This window comes from Scomber japonicus, chromosome 2 (genome assembly GCF_027409825.1).
Source record: "Scomber japonicus isolate fScoJap1 chromosome 2, fScoJap1.pri, whole genome shotgun sequence".
Taxonomy (NCBI): domain Eukaryota; kingdom Metazoa; phylum Chordata; class Actinopteri; order Scombriformes; family Scombridae; genus Scomber; species Scomber japonicus.
In genome coordinates this window covers 4,412,649-4,433,339 of record NC_070579.1, presented here as the reverse complement: position 1 = coordinate 4,433,339, position 20,691 = coordinate 4,412,649, and the positions used below count along the sequence as shown (strand labels likewise).

Below are 20,691 nucleotides of genomic sequence, written 5' to 3'. Positions count from 1 at the left end.
AGTGTGTTAGCATTTAGTTTTTCAATAAAGTGGTCATAAAGTAAAGTATTAGACACCTTAAACTTTGGAACTGATGATGGCGCCAGAAAAAAGTAAAGGCAGGCAAAGTTACTGCAGCCCATCCTCAGGGGAGACATGAATGTCTGCACCAAAATTCATGATGATTCATTCAGTAGTAGTTATTGAGACAATTCACTCAAAAAAACAAGCAAACAAAAAAAAGCCTGTCACATCTGTCGGTAATCCATTCAAAAGCTGTTGACCAAAGTGGTGGACTGTAACCATATGACAATCTAATATCAAACTTTTTCATAGTGATTTTATGTCTCCCATTTAAAGCCATATTGTTTGTTAAATGTTAACACCAGTGTTGAAATGTTATCAATGTACCAGTGTTTTTTTTATTAATATTATCTTTTACTTTTTTAACTTAGGAACCCTAAGTTAAGAGTGATCTGGTAATGGACTGCTAAACACTCAGAGTCATGTGACAAACCATGCTCACTCCGATGTTATATTTTAATGTTAAGAATGATAAGGATGTGAACACCTAATGATAATACAGATGAATAAAGATAATAGAAAAAATAAGATCCCAACTCTGGCCACTGTCAGAACAAAGTTAAAACCATTATGTCCTCCACTGACTTTGTTTTAAGTACTAAGGGACCTATATCTGACTATACTCTCAGTGAAAACTTTCAGTACTAAACTCACTAGTAAAAGTGTTTTGTAGCAATATATTTTGTTTACTTTACCCTGAAATAAAGAACAAATGTGGTCTTCCTGTCCTCAGTATTTACAGACCTTATATCATTGTACTCTGTGTTTCTGTAAATCATTACCAAATCTCTCTATATTTTGCTTTTTTATGATTAAAGCTCGGCTCAGCATCCATTTTGGTTTGTGTGTCTTTCATTTGCTAAACAGTGGATGACGACATTATAATGTTTAACATAGTTTGGAGTCTGTAGGCCAAACAGAACAAACAGGTGTTGTTCCACTGAGCTTAACAGACTGACAATGGCATAGAGAACAGCCTCTCTGTATACATATTAAGTTATTTTATACTAGACTATATAACATCATAGTGAACTATACAACATATGTTTTAACACCAGTACACTACACATACTAAAAACCACAAAAGATAAAACTGCAGTGGTGTGTGAAACCAAGAGAAATCTAAATAACTAATGGATATATTATGGTTTACAAATGAATAAAACATTTAGTAACCAAGGGCCCCCTGAAACCCCTGAACTTGGGAACTATGTGCTAAAATGGCTAAATCTGTCACACAGTTCTTTCTATATTGATGTAAACCCACTCCAAATTAGGCACACCAGCTAAAAATGTATAAAATGGAATTAATTTGAATGAATATGAATATGAATATGACGGTTATCAAGCTAGTGGTTCGTTCAACAAAGACAAAATGACAATACAATAGCAATTAAATGATAGTCAGAAAACATGACAGGGTAACTAAATAACTCAACATGCACTTTGGTTTCAGTATAGACCGTTTCATATCTCAGTATTTGAGGAAATCATGGAGCTGTTTTCAGTACATACCACATCTCAGCAGCAAAAGAGAAGAGGGGACATTACCTGGTCACTGTATTTACCACCACTGGCCACGGGAGGGCGTTCAATTACAATAAATGAAAGGAGCTTTTAATAAAGTATACATATATGAACCTGTTTCACAAGAAAATAGAAAACAAGATAGCTTGCTTGCAAAATAAGATAAATAACTGAATGAATACAGAAATACATATTGATAAACTTCATCAATCTGTTGACACTGTTAGACATACATGAGAAGAAGAGAGAGTGTCTAGTTGATATGTGTGTCTATAATATTTATAACTTATTGTCATCTCCTCCACAACAAGACGTTTGAGGTTTTCAAAGTAGAAAAAAAAGAAAAAGAAGAGTAAAGTTCAATACTTTTTTTTAATGTTCATTGCAGTGTCACCTACATCCTTATGTTAGTTATACTTAGGGGTGAAGCCAGTGATGCATTGTAATTGTGATTCATATGAATTCACCTTACAAAAATGTCATTCAGTAAAACAAAAGAAAAACATTTTATCATGATCATATGGTCATATATTTATGTTTGGACTTTCAGATAACTACCCAAATTAACCACTTAACATACGCCCCTATTTTTTATGCTGTTAGCCTAAACGACATGCCCAAGTTGTGAGCAGCACAGATCCCACATAGTTTGAGACTCAGAGATGTGTCTGGTATCATTGGAAAGGAAACACTCTCAGGATTCTTGTGTCTGTGTCTGTGTGATTCTGTGACTTACTGACAAAGAGTGGCAGAGGTTACAATGATGGGGTTGTTTACTCGCCCATAGGTTTGCCTTTACAATGACATGTGTACAGACATTCAGGGACCTCTCAGCAGGATATAGACACAATGAGGCCACAGCCACAGGTCTTGGCTTCATGCAGTCAAAAGACCAAAAGATGAATTTTTCAGAGTTATTTTTCAACAGGTATGTCCATACTTAGGGGTAAAGCCTTTGATGCATTGTAATTGTGATTCATATGAATTCACCTTACAAAAATGTCATTCAGTAAAACAAAATTAAAACATTTTATCATGATTGTATGTTTATATATTTATGTTTGGACTTTCAGAAATATAACTACCCAGAATAAACAACATTATTTTATTTTTAATACCATGTATTTGAAGCATCATTGGTAGGCTACTACTCTGAATTTGTTGAAGGTTTTTTTTTTACAAACATTTACTGCCTTGAAAGGGGTGGGAAAATGCAAAAATGTCTTTTACTTCATCCTTTGAGATTTGTTTTTGTCTTTGTGAGTCAACAAAACAAGTCATTGTATTTTAATGTAAAATATTGGTGTTATACTGTATGACAATACAATATTTAGTTACACTGAATGCTACACATGACCCAAAATATTGATTAAATGTGATTCCTTTAGCAATAACTCCCTTAATTTAGTATTTTGACACACATACTTCTGGATGAAAAAAAGGGTAAGAGTTGATATTTTAATATTATTATACATTACTCTTTTTATTTTAAATGAATGGCCTTTGGACACTAAATTCAGACACCTCGTCTTTGACTCACATAACTTTTTAAAAAGAAAAACAGCATCAGACTTACCTGTTGACATTTCACAATGGATTTGTGTAATCAGAAAGAACATAAAAAACCACCAACAACAAAAATAATCAATGTCAAGTCATTTTCATATGAGCAGTGTGTAGAAACAATACAATCACAAACAATAAAAATAAAACCATATATGAACACACAAGAGGTTTAGCTATTCAGGTAAAATCTTTGGTTCATTTTTTATTACAGGTTTTTAGACTTAGCAGGGTTTGAAAATACATGTTTAGGTCAGTTTGTCAGACTTTGTATTTTATGTTGTTGTACATTTCCTGTTTTATTTTGAAAGTCTAGTCTTCCCCTGTGCTGTCAGTTTTACTTCCCCTCTTTGTTCTTTTTCCCGCCTTAGTTGATTACCTATTTGTTTCACCTGTGTCTTGCCTCCCTGTGTGTATATAACCCCGCCCCACCATGTCTTCCTGGCCAGATTGTCTTTGTTACCCTGTGTACTTGCGCTCTCGCGTTGTTCATGTTTGTTTCTTTGTGTAAGACCGGTTTGTTTGTTTTTTGACCTCAGATTTTCTGCCTGCTCCTTGCCTGTTTTGGTTGCCTGATTCCTGCTAGCCTTTTCGTGTATGACCACCTGCCTCCTCTTTGGATTAAAGAACTTGCTTTACTGGACTTTGTACCTCTGCCTCGCTTCCCCTTCCTGCAACTGGGTCCACACTCACCAGCCATTACAGTTTGTTTAATAGTTGAATAAGATACTCTCTCTCATTTCTTGAAGAATTTTATTTTATGAATGTATAATTTGGCTAAAATAATATGCAGATTAATGACAAATCGGTCATTGCTGTAGAATTTAGGATTATTGAATGTGAATAACAAATCATGTTCTTTGAAAGCAAAATGTCCTTCTTGAAATATGTTTTAAGATCCAATTCAAAGTCAGCCCAAAACATTGTCACATATACACAGTGAATAAAAAACATTACCTTACAAAAAGAGGATTTATCTACATTACGAATACATTTGTAAATAATGGAAGTGACATGGAATTCTTTGATTTTGTTATACAGCACATATTTTAATGGGAGAGTAAATATAGTGTTTCATATTCTACCATCAAGAGCCTGATCTATTCATTTATATATAACAGGATGTATTGTTCTTGAAGTGAGTGAAGGTCTGAAGAAACAGATTTTTTTTGTCAAAGATGGAAATGCCGTCAACTGTTCTAGCACTTTGACCTACATAGCACATCTAAGATCGTCAACGGCAAAAGGGAAGAGGGGAAGTTTTACAATCACTACACTTACCAACACTGGCCACAGGAGGGCGTTCAATTACAGTAAATAAAAGGAGCCTTCTATGAAGATGCTGACTTTTCTCTTAGATAAAATGGGTCAATCTAAAACCCACGCAAGTGTCAGTTTAGTTTAACTATTTAATTTTTTACATTAATTAATGTTTTTCCAGTTCAGATAAAGGCATGAGTATCTGGATACAGAGAATGCTTATCAGTTATGTGATGGTGGTAGTTGACTGACGGTATGAGAGGAAGAAAGTGTCTGACAGATTTGTGTGTCTTACTTTCATCTCCTCCACACCTCTTATTAACAACAATATTCAAAATGATAATAAAGGGTAACAGTAATAATAAATAATATATACTATAACAATAGTGATCAATAGTAATAATGATAATATTACTGAGACTTTAACTTCATTGTAGTATTCAGTACTTTATTCAAACTGAATACAGGACCAGTCAAAAGTTTGGACACACTTTCTTTTTGGAGGGAATGTGAAAGTGTGTCCAAACTTTTCACTGGTACTGAACGTTAAAGCACAGAGTCTGAAGAACACAAAATATGTAACTATGCAAATTCTTACAGTCTGGACTGTATGTATATAGATAGATAGATAGATAGATAGATCAGTGTCAGCTGGGATAGGCTCCAGGCCCCAGAGACCATTTAAAAAGGATTACAGGTGTAGGTTTATAGATGTTGAAGGCCTGAGTTTTTGGTGATGTGTCTCTATATGTGGCTTCTATGAACACGCTGAGTTATCTTTATTTATGCTCTCTTAGATAAGATGAGTCAAACTAAAGCCTGCTTCATTCTCAGTTTAACCCTTTCATTTTTGCATGACATAATTTGAATACTTTCACATTTCAGATAAAGGCATGAGCACCTGGATACAGAGAGTGCTCCTCAGTTTCTTGGAAACTTACATTTCTTCAATATTCAGCAAGTAAGAACCACTGTTGTTTCACTGAATATAAAATATAAAATGCACATTATAGGCTGAATGGTAAACATACTTCTTTTTTACTTTGTACATTTTCTTTATTTGTGCAATGAAGTGATAATAATACAAATTTAAAACAACCCAAAACATGGTGTTGGAAGAGAGGACAGAATCCACACAGAACAAAAAAGAGAAAATCAACCAACAAACAACCAGAAAGTACATAAAGACACAAAGTACAAAGCTCAAATGAGATTAATCTGCCTAAATATGCACATCAGAGTGTGTTGGTATGTATGTGTGTGTGTGTGTGTGGTAGTGTGTCTATAGAGGTAGTTGGGTGGGTTTCAGGTTGAGGATGGGGGTGAGGGGAGTGATTTATCTATTTCATTATTATCATTATGATCATCACTACTCTTAGTTTCACTCATTCCCTCTCTAGGATGTGAGGGCAGCACTTGTCAAACAGTAAGGTCTATCTGGATGTGAAATGATGGAAAGCAGTGGGGCTACCGGCCTGTGGTGGTGGAGGGGTGGGGGTTGTGTTGTGGAGAGGGAGGGGAGGAGGGAGAGGGAGGAAGATGTTGAATGACTGTAAGAGAGGAAGAGAGAGTGTCTGGCAGATGTGTGTGTCTATAATATTTATAACTATGATTACTGTCATCTCCTCCACATGTCTTACTAACAACAATATTTAAAATGACAATAATGGTAACAATAATAATAACAGTAGTGATCAATAGTAATAATGATAATATTACTGAGTCTTTACATCATGAAAACGGATGGTTACAGAAGTAACCGTGGTTCTATGAATGAAGGTCAACACGCCACCGTATGGGTCACTCGAGGGTGAGCTGTTTCAGGAGACAATGTAGCAAATTAACACCTCCGCCCAGCGGGCGCAATCAGAGCCTATTAATACAGCTGTGCGATCACCGGCTCACTCTCTTTTTCTCGACTGAGGCCGAACTAGCCTTCTGAATGACAAAGCAAGCTGGCGTGTTGACCTTCATTCATAGAACCACGGTTACTTCTGTAACCATCCGTTCTATTTCATATCTGGTCAACACGCCACCGTATGGGTCAATAGTATAGCAAATAAGGTCAGGCAGGAGGTGTAGTGAGGCAAAAAACACTCAGGACAACCAGTTAACAGATCAGAACACATTTTAATGAGAATAATTAATCTCCAGGTTTGTGGTTCCAGGTTCGTGGCACAATAGCCAAAGGCCGACGAAGGCCACCTGCTGTGAACGAAAACACTTTCTATTGAAAAGGAGAAAAGGTCCCCATAACAGAACATCCTTAATAAAGGAACACAACCACCGGGTGAATATCAACCCTGAAGCCATGGTCCAGCATGGCAGGGACCACAAATCTCACAGGCCTGCTTGCAGAACAGCAGAGGCCATGGATGAAGCAACATTTAGCCAGTAGAACCTTGCAAAGGTCCCAGAAGAGGCCCAACCAGCCGCTGCACAAATGTCCTCCAAGGGAGCCCCCTTGAAGAGCGCCCAAGAGGTAGCATCCCTCTGGTGGAGTGGGCCACCACCCCCCTAGGTGGAGGGACCCCAGCATTATCATAGGCCAGAGCTACGGCCTGGACAACCCAGCGGGCCAAACGCTGCTTGGATAGAGCTTGGCCCACCTTAGCACCCCCATAACAGACAAAGAGCTGATCAGTCTGTCTAACGGGGCTCGTACGGGCGATGTACACCCTCAGGGACCGGACTGGACAGACCAAGTGTAACCGGGCCTCCTCCACAGATGCCTGGGGTGGAGGATGGAAGGGCTCCAGAACCAAGGGCCTTAAAACAAAAGACCGAGGGAGCACTTTAGGTAAGAAGTCTGGATTTGGCAGGAGAGAGACGGCAGAGCCCTCCTCTCCCAACCTCAAACAAGACGGATGCACAGACAGGGCATGTAGTTCAGAGACCCGCTTTGCCGAGGCCAGGGCAAGAAGACAAAAACGTCTTGAGGGAAAGAAGCTCCAGCCCCAAACTGGTCAAAGGCTCAAAAGGAGGCTCCGACAGAGCCTGCAACACCACCTGCAAATCCCATGATGGGACCATGGTGGCCGGATACGCCTAGCCCCCCTCAAAAACTGGCTAATAAGGGGCTGCGAGCCCATTGTCCTACCCTCAATAGGGATGTGACGGTCAGATACAGCCGCCACATAGCCCTGTAAGGTGGACTTTGTCAATCCCTTCCCCAACAGGGACTGCAAAAATAAGAGGACTGCCCGTGTCCCACAAGAGACTGGGTCCCAGCCCTTCTCTGCACACCACTGGCAAAACCGTTTCCATCTGCCGGCATAAGCTCTGGCTGCCTGCAGGGTAGCCATAACAGCAGGACTCAAACTGCTGAGCGGTTCCCATCTACAGGCCAGACATGCAGCCTGTAAATCCCCGGATTCTGGTGCCAGAGCTGTCCTTGAGCCTGTGACAGCATGTTCGGCCTGACTGGGGAGGCACCATGGGGTTCCTGCCAGCAGCCTCTGCAAAGTTGCCATCCATGGTTGATGTGGCCAATCTGGGGCCACAAGCAGAACCCTGGCCTCCATCATCCCCACCCTGGCCAGAGCAGCTGGTATGAGGAGAAAGGGAGGAAATGCATACAGCAGGTCCTGGGGCCACTGGCCCGCAAGAGCATCCACCCCCAATGTTCCTGTTGGACCTGCTATGGAGTACCATAGTGGGCAATGGGTGGTCTCCCGTGAGGCAAAGAGGTCCACCTGGGCCTCTCCGAAGCGAGACCAAATGGCTTCCACAATCTGCGGGTGAAGCCGCCACTCCCCTGGCCTGGGGCCGCCCCTGGACAGGAGGTCTGCTGCCATGTTCACTGCCCCTGGCAAGTAGATGGCCTTCAGGGACACACCCTGTGCATGAGCCCAGAGGAGGAGCTTGTGTGCCAAGTTGTGCAGGGACCCTGACCGCAGTCCGCCCTGCCGGTTGACGTAAGCGACCACAGTCGAATTGTCGGTCCGAACCAACACATACTTCCCCCGAATTGCAGGAAGGAAATACACCAAGGCTCGATACACTGCCTCCAGTTCGAGCAGGTTGATGTGAGCCCCTCTCCAAAAGGGACCCCACAGGCCCCGGACCGGGTGGGTCGCCCATAGGGCCCCCCAGCCTTCTTTTGAGGCGTCTGTAGTTATGGTCACCCTTGAGCACACCGGCCCCAGCGGAACTCCCTCCCTGAGGCCTAGGGCTGTGGTCCACCACGCAAGTGCTGGAAGGCAAATTGCAGACACCAGGATAGCCCTCAGGCCATCCTCGTGGGGGCACACTCTGTGCCTGGCAAGCCAACGCTGCAGCGGCCGCATGTGAAGCAACCCCAGGGGCACCACCTGGGACGCCGCTGCCATGAGGCCCAACAGCCTCCGGCCACACTTCACTAAGATGTGCTTGCCCACAGTCAACTGTGACAAGCTGTCCATCAGCACCGCTGTCCTCTTCAAGGTGAGGACAGCTCTCATTAAGGTCAAATCCAGAACCAAACCCAGATACTCCACCCTCTTTGATGGAACAAGGCAACTCTTCTCCCTGTTCAAGGCCAGCCCCAGGTTCTTGAGGTTGTTCAACACCGTCAAGGTGTCGAGCTGGGCCTGACGCTCTGACGGGGAGCACACCAGCCAATCGTCCAGGTAATTCAAAATATGAATGCCCTGTCGACGGAGAGGTGCCAGCACTGCCTCCATGCACTTTGTGAAGGTGCGAGGAGACAAGGACAGGCCGAACGGGAGGACGGCGTACTCGTATGCTGTGCCTTGAAAGAAGAAACGGAGGTACTTCCTGTGACCTCTGTGAATAGGAATGTGGAAGTACGCATTGCGCAGATCCACCGTAGTGAACCAGTTTCCATGCCTTACAGCTGACAGAAGGCGCGACAGACGAAGCATACGGAAGGGCAGGCGTTTTAGGAAGCCATTGAACCCCTTCAGGTTCAAGATAGGACGGAGGCCACCGTCCTTTTTCGGAACCAAGAAGTAGGTTGAATAAAACCCTTGGTGCATCTCGCCACTGGGGACGGGTGTTATTGCCCCCTTCTTCAGAAGGGCCGAAACCTCTGTCACAAGGGACTGACAATCTGCCCTGTTGCTGAGGAGGGTAGGAACAATGCCGGGAAACGGCGGTGGTCTGGTTCTGAACTGGAGTCTGTATCCTGACTCCAGTGTATTTAGTACCCAAGGGCACCGAGTACACTGGCGCCAGTGAGCAAGGTGCTGAGGAGTGGAGCGTGAAGCCGGAGGCTGACAACCGTCAGCGCCGGCCACCAGCTGACCCCGATCTGGCACCCCCACTGCGGTCATAGCGAAAGGAATGCTGGCGAGCCGGGCGTCCCCGGACTGGGAACCCCTGGGCGGCAGGCTGCGGCGCCCTGGAGGCCGTATAGCTGACTTGAAAGGATCCACGACCCCAACGCAAGCGTGAGGCCGGCACATCCCTCACAGAGCGTGTCAGCTCCCTCGTCCTACGAGACTGCTCCAAGGCTGCCTCACAGGGTGGGCCAAAGATCTCTCCTGGCACCACTGGAGCTGCCAGCACAGCAATGCAATCCTGGTCGGACAGATTGGATTGTGACAGCCAGACCATAGAGGCCATTGATTGGCCAAGGGCTTGGGCATGCGCAATGTTGACCCGCAGCAACATGTCCGCCACACGGAGCATCTCCGTCATCTCATCACTCGGGGCTGCTGAAGCCAAATCCTGCAGCAGACCCTCCAAATAAAGCAGCAACAAAGAATTGGTGCACGCCAACCTGGCCGCCAACGCCGAGGCATGATAAGCCCTGCGGAGCTGGTTATCAGTGGCCCTGCAGCGCCTGTCAGGGTGATTTGCTTCCCTGCCAGCCCTTGCCACAGCTCCTGCCAACATAGCAAAGGTGGCCCCAACTCGGGGGGCCGTGGCCACCCCATGTGTTTCAGCCCCTGCAATGTTAGCCAGCTGGGTCCTCGGAAGGGCTGCAGAACTAGGAGCCCCCCAAGAGGACTGCAGCTCAGACATAAAATCAGGAAGGACAGGGAGCCCGACTGACCTGCGCCGCCGTGAGCCCCTGTCAAACACTGAACAGCTGGAGGCGGAGCTTGGCAGACCAGCTGTGCACGTGCTGCCACCCTTGTAATCACAGCCCTATCAGAAGGGTCCATCGGCTCAGGCTCTGAAGCTTGTGAAGAGCCATCCCCCAAATCTGAGAGCGACTGGACATCCTCCTCGAACTGGGGGTCGTGCAGACCCTCCAAACTGTCAGAGGCTGCGATAGAAAGCACATATGGATCTTTATCCCAGACATCAGGAGGTGGCCTGCCCATGCCAGGCAGCCCTGCAGGACGCTGAGCATGAACAAGCCCCTGCAGGGTATTTTGCATAGCCTCCACCTGCAGCTGCAGCTGTTCAATCTCCGCCTCTGAACGCTTCCTCTTCCGCGTGCACCGCTTACCGGCGAGTGGCCGATCACGCGCCTCTGTGTCCAGCTCATTCTCTGCCCTGAGACCAGCTTGGCCCAGGGCAATGGCTGGAGAGGGAAAAACCTCGCAATCGCCGTCCTGTGACATGGTCTGGCAAGCCAAGACTGCCACTCGGACTCAGCGGAAAGGCACAGGCGACAGGTGTGGATGAAAGCCTCAGGTAGCGTACAACCTCCCGGCCACAGCGGCTCCTCTCAGCTCGAAAAACAATCAGTACTCTGTCAGTACAGGCAGTACTCACCTGGCCGAAGACCAAAACAGTAACCCAGCCACGTGAGGTAGCGTTCTCCCTCACGCGAAAAGAGGCTCCTCGCAGCGCCACACTATTCCAGACAAAAACTCCAAAGATCCGCACACTCTTCCTTACTGCGAGCAACAAGCTGTTCCTGTAGGAAGAAGGCAGATAAGTACGTATATTGATAAGCCACATAAAATGTCTCAGTCTGAACAAATACTCATGCACTCCAGGAGGAGAAAAAGAGAGTGAGCAGGTGATCGCACAGCTGTATTAATAGGCTCTGATTGCGCCCGCTGGGCGGAGGTGTTAATTTGCTACATTGTCTCCTGAAGCAGCTCACCCTCGGAGAGAGTGACCCATACGGTGGCGTGTTGACCAGATATGAAATAGAACACAGACTGCAGGCTGACAGAGTCTGGACGACGCACTTTATTGAGCTAACACAGGAGAAACTCAACAAATAAACACAGAGACTCAGACAAGGGGTGATTACCAACAGGACACAGGTGAGTGAAACAAGACACAGGTGAAACACATGAGGAAATCAACTAAGGCAGGAAAAGACAGGAAGTAAAACTAACTACAAACACAAGGAGAACATCTCTTTCAAAATAAGACATGAATTAAAACACAACAGAAACAACAGACAGGATGTGATACTGTAACTTCATTGTAGTATTCATTACTTTATTCAAACTGAATACAGGACCAGTCAAAAGTTTGGACACACCTTCACATTCCCTCGAATAAGAAAGTGTGTCCAAACTTTTCACTGGTACTGAACGTTAAAGCACAGAGTCTGAAGAACACAAAATATATAACTATGCAAATTCTTACAGTCTGGACTGTATATATGTATATATATATATATACATATTGCTCAGTGTCAGCTGGGATAGGCTCCAGGCCCCAGAGACCCTTTAAAAAGGATTACAGGTGTAGGTTTATAGATGTTGAAGGCCTGAGTTTTTGGTGATGTGTCTCTATATGTGGCTTCTATGAACACGCTGAGTTATCTTTATTTATGCTCTCTTAGATAAAATGGGTCAAACTAAAGCCTGCTTCATTCTCAGTTTAACCCTTTCATTTTGCATGAAAGGATTTGACTATGTTCACATTTCAGATAAAGGCATGAGCACCTGGATACAGAGAGTGCTCCTCAGTTTCTTGGAAACTTGAATTTCTTCCTCATTCAGCAAGTAAGAAACACTTTTGTTTCACAGGATATAAAATATAAAATGCACATTATAGGCTGAAGTCTAAACATACTTCTTTTTTACTTTGTACATTTTCTTTATTTGTACAATAAAGTGATAATAATACAAATTTAAAACAACCCAAAACATGGTGTTGGAAGAGATGATGGATGAGGTAACAGAGTCACTAAATAACAAACAGAATCAAAATAAAACAAAAGAGACACATTATAGGCTGAATCATAAACTATTGATCAAGACTTTCTTTCTGTGACAATTGCAGAATTTGCCTCTTGCAAATCTTTCATTACTATGGTTATCCATATCCATAGCAGAAACTGAAAGTCTGCTCACTGATTCTTCTACACTGCAATCATTTCTCAATGTGTTTATTATCTTTTCCATTCCCTACTTATGCTCTGTATTTAGGTCTTTTATTCAAACCTTCTTGCTGCTTTTTAATTTAAAGGAAAACGTTTCTTCTGCCTAATCTTTCTAAGCTCAACGCTCGTTAAACCACTTTATTTTACCTCTTTGTGCTCTTCCAGAATCCCACAGGGAGTATCATTTCATTCTTATATAGCACACTTTAAAAAAATATTTTGTTACCCATGGTTTGCTTGTGAAAATGTAAGTTCCCTCATCCCTCACAGAAGGCGATGATCCCATGCAGTGCATTCAAAACAGCCTACAAAAAGAGGGGTGTTGTGGGTAGTCATGCCAGTTTAACTTCTTTGTAACTCTAACGTGCTTCACTGATAGCATCTTATCGTCTCTTCGTCTGAAATCATTTGAATGTTCATTTAAGGGAATGGTGCCACTGAAGGGGTTGACCATAGTCCTCCACGTCTCTTTTAAAAAGCCTGTTCTTTCTGACTCTCACTGCACTCTGCACTCTCACACTGAGGAGACAACAGAAGAATTGCACGACTTCAGAGCATCCATCAGACATTCTTCTCCAAAAGGTAAAAGATCTACTTTGAAGGATAGATTGGATTTTGTTATAGAAGTGACAGTAAAACTTTATGAAATACTGTCTGTGCATTATATTATGAAAAACTAGCAAGCAGGTGAAAATGTTTTTGTTCTGGTTTAAAGAGCAGAGTTCTGGCACAGGGCAACAAGTCTATTAAAATATTCATTCATTTTCAGGATTTTAACCCTTTAAATGCCAGTTTGTTTACATATAACAACTGTTTGTTTTTTTATGAAAAACCCCAACCCCCACAAAAAATGAATTATTTTCCATATGCTAAATACAAAGTGAATTATTTTGGGGGATTAGCAACAACATTGATTTTGATGCAGTATTATTTCTTGTGCAGTGTCAGGAAAAAAAGGACCAAGGACTCCCCATTAAAACTAATTTTTTTCCAAAATATGACATTCATACATTCCTGTGTTCTGGGGTGTCATTTGGGAGCCATGGCTTCAAAATTGTAGTTTTGTTGTTTTTTTGTTTTTTTACCAGATAACATCATTTACATCATTTAGCTGTATTTTGCCTATAGGAGAATACAATGCAGTGTTCTCCCGTCCTGCTCGTCCTGCTTTATGAAGCACAGCAGACCAGCGAAACATGTGGTTGCATGTAATATGAGCTGGATGTGTTGGTATGGGTGTCAGAGTTTGGTGTGTATGTATGTGTTGAAAAATTGATGTGTGTTACTGTGAGTGTGTTTACATTAATATGTGTATGTGCTAGGGGTGTGATGATACACTCGGCTCACGAGACGAGACACGATATTGGGTTCACGAGATCAAGACAAGACTTTATATTTTTAAGAAAACTTCAATGAGGAAATAAATGACTGTTCTTTTATTTGAAATTCACAAAATGGAAATTGAATTGAAATGTTTTAACTAATCATCTTGTAATGAACCACTGTAGTTCTACTTTCTAAATATATAATTATCATATGCAGTATGCAGCATGTAAAAGCTTTCCCCATATAGATATTTTATAGATGGATCATTTTGGTATTTATGGAAATAACAACCATAAATACAAAAGTTAGATGCAATCACAAATACTAAAAAGTAAATTATAAAGAGTAGAAACAATTCTGATATATAAATATAAATTAAATAAAGAATCTAATTATCAAAAATTAAAATAGTATAAATAGTAAATTGCACAAATCCTGTTTTCATCTCGTCACACCCCTACTATGTGTAGATACAAATATTGTCTTGCAGGTCTGCATTCATAGCCTTATGTCTAAATCTCTCTGCCTCACACTCACACACACATGCACACCTTCACCAAGTTCACCAACTGACTAACATTTGAAGTGTTATATATAATATTTTATTGAGTAGTTTGATGACCTGTGCCTGCATGTACGTGTGTGTGAGAGAGACAGAGAGATTTAGACATAAGGCTATAATTGCAGACCTGCAAGACAATATTTGTATCTGCACATACACATATTTATGTGTACACACACACACACACACACACAGGGCGTGTTCATGCTGTAAATATCCGCTTTACACAGATTATACTTTCAACAATAGATTCAACAAAAAGACTCAAACAAGTGACTCGTTTTTTATTCGGCTCAAAAATACAAATAATACTAGAAGACAAATATTTCTGGATTTACATTACGGGACTAAATTGAATCGTATGTGTCAACAATCAAAGCATCATAGTAACAATGAGCCATCTGAGAGGCTGCTGATAGATACTGACGCATCTGGATATCAATTCAGACTCATATCATGCAGTTCACCTTTACACAAGCAGGTGGAGACAAAACACCCTTAATTGAATCTATATTTATCACAATGAATTTTTTGGTATGATGCGAATGCTTATGTGAACGCTATGATGGAGGGTTGGGCGGTGGTATGGATGTATATTTATGGCAGTATATGTGTAGGATCGTCCAGTTTCAGTCTTTGTCTATCCCATCACTGTCTTTTAACCTGAGGGGTATTGCACGAAACCAGGATAAGGGATTAAGCCGGGATATGTTAGTTATCCTGGCTGAATTTAGCCTCAAGTCGGTTGCATGAAAGCAGGTTAAATTTAACCCGGCCCAGTTACTATGGTGATTTATTCTCTGGAGCTAGCCTGCTCTAGACCAGGCTAACAACCAGGCTAAGATTATTCCCAGGGATTTATCTGGCAGTTCTGTCAATCTGACAAATGAATGGGTTTTACAGCATTTCCATGGTCTTTCTAAATATGTTGATATAATAGACTATATTGTCATTTCATTAAAGTCTGTTGACTGTTTAATTGCAACAGTCATTTTATAGTCATTCATGTGGTATCATTATTGTGTATAATGTACAGTAGATTTACTTTGTACTATTTACTAGCCGATACTCACAATGTTACTTGGCTGCTTCTGAGGCTGAGCGGATTCCATTCACCTCCACCCACCAAACCATCACTTTACTGCAATACTTCAGCAGGTGATACATTAGCATATGAGATAACAAAATAATTATGAATATATTTTTTTGAATTTTTATTTTTTAAATCACGACTGAAGACCTTTCTGTTTGCAGCTTCTTTTATTAAACTAACCCTAGCCCATCGCAACGTACATTTTATCCTCTTATTCTATGTAAGCTTAATTTTATATCCAATTTACCACTGTATGTGTTGCTTTTATATCCTGTATAAATGCATTTTATCTTTTATGTTAAGCACTTTGAATTGCCTTGTTGTTGAAATGTGCGACACAGATAAACTTCCCTTGCCTTTACCCTAACCCTTATCTTTGTCCTGTAATGCTGCTGCTTTATATGAAGGTTTATTGTTTATTGTTTATTGTATTCTTTGGATCCCCATTAGTCTTCATAGAGATGAAGACTATTCTTCCTGGGGTCCACATTAAATCAAACAATTATTACAATAATTTCATCATTACATCATTTATACAAAGAATTACACAACATCATTCAACCTGAATTACCATGATTATAGAAATATATAATAAGGAATGCAATGTAAATGTGTTACCGTGATCCAGAGGAATAGTACAGTTGATTATAAAAGAGTTACATGATTATAGAAACAAATATATGAGGTAACCTGCAGTATAAAATGTACCAAGTTGTTCAACTCAGCTGTATTAACATGCTTGAATTCAACTTAACATAATTTTCTAATTTAATGGTAGGCTATTGCAACTTACTATCATAGCTAAGCACGGCTTCTCTCAGTTTGATTTTAAAACTCGACATTCCAGTTGTTGTGATCACGTGAGGGGGGAGACTGTTCCAGTGAGCTACAGCTCTATACATAACTGATCTTTTGAGTGCATTGCTTCTAGGTAAAGGCAAGGTGAAGTTGTTTCCTGAGGCCTGTCTAGTACTATAACCATGTTTCACATTTGTCAGTTGAAGTTGTGAAAAAAAAGAAAAAGGTTTATGTGACACATAAGTCTTTCTCAAAAACATAATAAGACCATAAACCAGTCTCTCCTCCACCAGCATCCATGCGAGTCTTCTATGCATATTCCTGACACTTTCTCTCATAGAGCACCTCAGAGCAAGGCGTGCTGCCCTGTTCTGAGTTAGCTGGAGTTTAAAAAGGTCCTTTTTTGAGGCACTGGACCAAACTATTGGGCAGTAGCTTAGATGAGACAGAACTAAGGCATTAATTAATAGTTTAACCGTTGATTCGTTAAGAAGGTAAGTTATTCTTCTGATGTTAGAGATGTTAAAGCTCATTTTGGACACTATATTAATAATGTGCTTAGACCAAGATAGAGTCTCATCAACTGTTACTCCCAACAGCTTGGCCTCGCTGACCTGCTCTATATCGATGCCCCGTATCGACAGACACAGCTTTGGTTCTGACCTGAGTGCATGACTAGAGCCCATAACCATACACTTTGTTTTCATGACATTCAGCTTTAGCTTATTCTCTAAAACCCACTCTGAGATTAGCGTTACTTCATGTTGAAGTAATTTTTCCACAGATGTAATGTTTTCTGCAGAGACATGCAATGTCGTGTCATCCGCGTAAATTACTACACCTGCTTGCTTTAATGCATATGGCATGTCATTAACAAAGATGGAGTATAGTAGGGGCCCAAGGCTGCTCCCCTGTGGAACCCCACTATTCAGCGTCACAATACTTGAGAGGGAGCCGTTAAACATCACACATTGTTGTCTGTTAGACAGATAACTTTTTAATAATTTGAGAGCTGAGTTATTTAACCTGTAAGCTGAAAGCTTTCTGAGTAACAACTCATGATCTATAATATCAAAAGCTGCGCTAAAATCCAACAGCACTGCACCTACAATTAATTTTTCATCAATACTTTTTAGCCAATGATCCGTAAGAGATGTTAAGGCTGAGCAGGTCGAATAGCCTGTTTTATAGGCATGTTGGTGCTCAGAATTAATGCTATTGTCTTCGAAATACTTCTGAATTTGGATAAAAATGATTTTCTCCATAATTTTGCCTAAGACAGGCAATATACTAATCGGTCTACTGTTAGGTCCTGATAGAGGCTCTCTATTATTTTTCGACAGTGGAGTAATCTTTGCAACCTTCCACAGCTGAGGAAAGACACATACATCAAAACATAATTTAAAAATATGAAAAATTGGCCTCACCACTATTCTAGCCGATAACTGCAGTAATCTGGCATCTAAATGATCAATGCCACAGGGATTATCCCATTTAATTAATAACAGAAGTTTCTCTAGCTCCTCTTCCTTGATCATACTGAAACTCAACTTGCATTCCTTGCCCCACATAATCTTTTTTTGATAATGGAATCTGAAAGCGTCCCTTGCCTAGGCAACATTTCAGATCGGATTGTGTCAACTTTTTTAATGAAATAATCGTTGAAATAATTTGTAACATCCTTTGGTTTTGTTATAAACACACCATCACATTCAACAAATGTAGATGTATTATTTACTTTACCTTTACCTACAACATCATTAAGTATTCTCCACATTTTTTTGCTATCATCCCTACACTCTGCAAATTTAGATCTATAGTATTGTTTTTTCTTTTGTTTGTTCATTTTAGTGATCTTGTTCCTCAGTGCACGGTAAGCATGCCATTCCTCTGGGCTTCCATTTTCAATAGCAGACTTCTTTAGTAAGTTTCTTTCTCTAATATAGCTTTTTAGTTCGTTGTCCATCCAGGGCGCTTTAACTGATCTCACTGATAGCTTCCTAATGGGAGCATGTTTATCACAAACAGCTAAGAATAAATTCATAAAAGTGACTAATGCAGCCTCAGGGTGTGAACAGTCCAGAACAGTGTGCCATTTTACATTTTTTAGATCATCAGTAAATTCTTTTTCTGAGAAAGTTTTATAAATTCTCCTTAGTATTACTTTTGGTCCAGCTTTCGGAACCTTTGTTTTTATGGTTAGTGCAATAATGTTGTGGTCACTAAATCCTACAGGCACGGACACTGCTTTTGAACATTTCTCTGGGTTGTTAGTGAAGAGATGATCTATGCAAGTGGACGACAGTGAGCCTTGCTTGTTAATGTTAATTCTTGTTGGCATATTTATGATCTGAGATAAGTTACATATAGCAGCTGCATCACCCAGCCTTTTCCTCAAAGCACAGTTACTATAAAACCAGTTGATATTCATATCTCCCACAAAAAAGACCTCAAAGTTTTTGTCAGTTACATTCTGCAGCATACTACATATATTGTCTAAATAATCCACATTAGAACATGGTGGCCTATAACAACAACATATTAATATTGGTTTACTATAAGGAATGTGAATTTGAAGCCATAAGGCCTCCACACCATTCCTACTTAAATCGTTTCTGATTTTAGCTGGAATGTGTTCTCTCAGAAAGAAAGCTGTGCCCCCTCCAAATCTGTCCCTATCCCTTCTAAAAAAGTTGTACCCTTGTATAGAAACTACTGAATCCTCTATTGTGTTATCCAAATGCGTTTCCGAGATGGCCATTATGTGGATATCATTGTCATGCAATATTGAGCTTAACTCATTAACCTTGTTTTTCAAACTGCAGATGTTTAAATGAGCAAATTTTAAACCTTTTTTTGGTATTTTAATAGACATGTATGTCCAAACAACTCAAACAGAACAAAACAAAGATACAATAAAATAAACACAACGAAAAAAATAAAAAATAAAAAAAATAAAAAAATATAATGTACACTGCTATTTAGCACTTAGGTTCAGTAGGCTTCATTTCGGGGTGGAGGTCACAGGAGAGGGAACAGCACTGGTGTTGCGGATCAGACCACCCCCCCCTGACCCTTGGTGGGTGAACGACTAAATGATCAAATTTAAAATACGCAATGTCCCCTCTGTCCCAAGCTTCTCTCAGTTTGGGCAGCAGCTCCTTTCTTTTCTGTCTAACTGCCTCGGAGAAGTCCTCATTCAGGTAGACCCCTGGGGCGGCTCTCTTTAGCTCCTTCCTTCTAGACCAGACCAGTTCTCGGTCTTTGAAATTTAAAAACTTAGCCACTATGGGCCTCTGACGCTCACCTTTGGGGTCCCGCTTCCCAATGCGGTGGGCTCTTTCGATGACCATGGCCCCAGTGTCCAGCTTGAACTTCTCAGCTATCAGGCTGCGGACTTTCCTCTCTGCATCAGCTGATTTTTCCCCGTCCGAGGTGTCACATGAATTCAATAAAACTATAACTGTAACAAATCTTAAGTGTTAATGAAACTCAGTGTGAATTAAACAAAGCCTTTACCTGCAGTAGACATGTACTGTCCACATAATTTCCCTGTTTTGAATCCTCTGTATGATGATGCTGTTTGTGTAAAAGGCTCGGTCAGTGAACTTGATCTGTGTGCAGATGGCTGGTCTCTACTGGTTGGCGTTGGTCTTCTTCCTGGTTGCTGGAAACACTGCAGTTCCTGTGGACCAGAACGAGCTTGCAACTATTGTAAACGGCATCAAGGGACGGTGAGTTAACTCATGCTCTATTCACTGAAAGAATATTGGCTTGTGAGAGAAACATCCTTCATTTTTCTGGGGCTTAATGCTGCCTTCCCTTTACCTGGGAAGTTGGACTTCGGATATACACAGTACTGTTGCAGCCTAAACTACCTATAGATGCAGACACACACACACACACACACACACACACACACACACACACACACACACACACACACACACACACACACTCACACACTCTTGAATATATACAGTACTGTGCAAAAGTCTTAGGCCAGCATCATCATACAAACAGAAAATACTGGAAATATGTACACAAAATTTAACCTTAATTATTAATTATTATTATTAATTAAGGTCCCATTCCATTCAGGTTTAAGAGAGAAAGGCTCCTGCTGTTGTTCAAGTGTAAGGGGAGGACTGAATACTTACACACTTTAGCCTATAGAAGCTGTTTGTGTGTGAAACCTGAGATTTGTGTTTACGATAGATACTGATTGGTCCATCTATCATCCATAAGGCC

At 41.3% G+C, this 20,691-nt stretch overlaps 1 protein-coding gene across 1 annotated transcript; it reads right to left on the bottom strand.

Annotated features, from left to right (window-relative positions):
- Positions 1–7,729: 7,729 nt before the first annotated feature.
- On the bottom strand, positions 7,730–19,793 carry LOC128379724 (uncharacterized). Its single transcript, XM_053339352.1, is given in 7 exon segments — positions 7,730–7,840; positions 7,842–9,776; positions 9,829–10,307; positions 10,415–10,934; positions 11,086–11,230; positions 11,401–11,519; positions 19,515–19,793. Coding segments are annotated over 7 exon segments (3,588 nt in total).
- Positions 19,794–20,691: the final 898 nt, after the last annotated feature.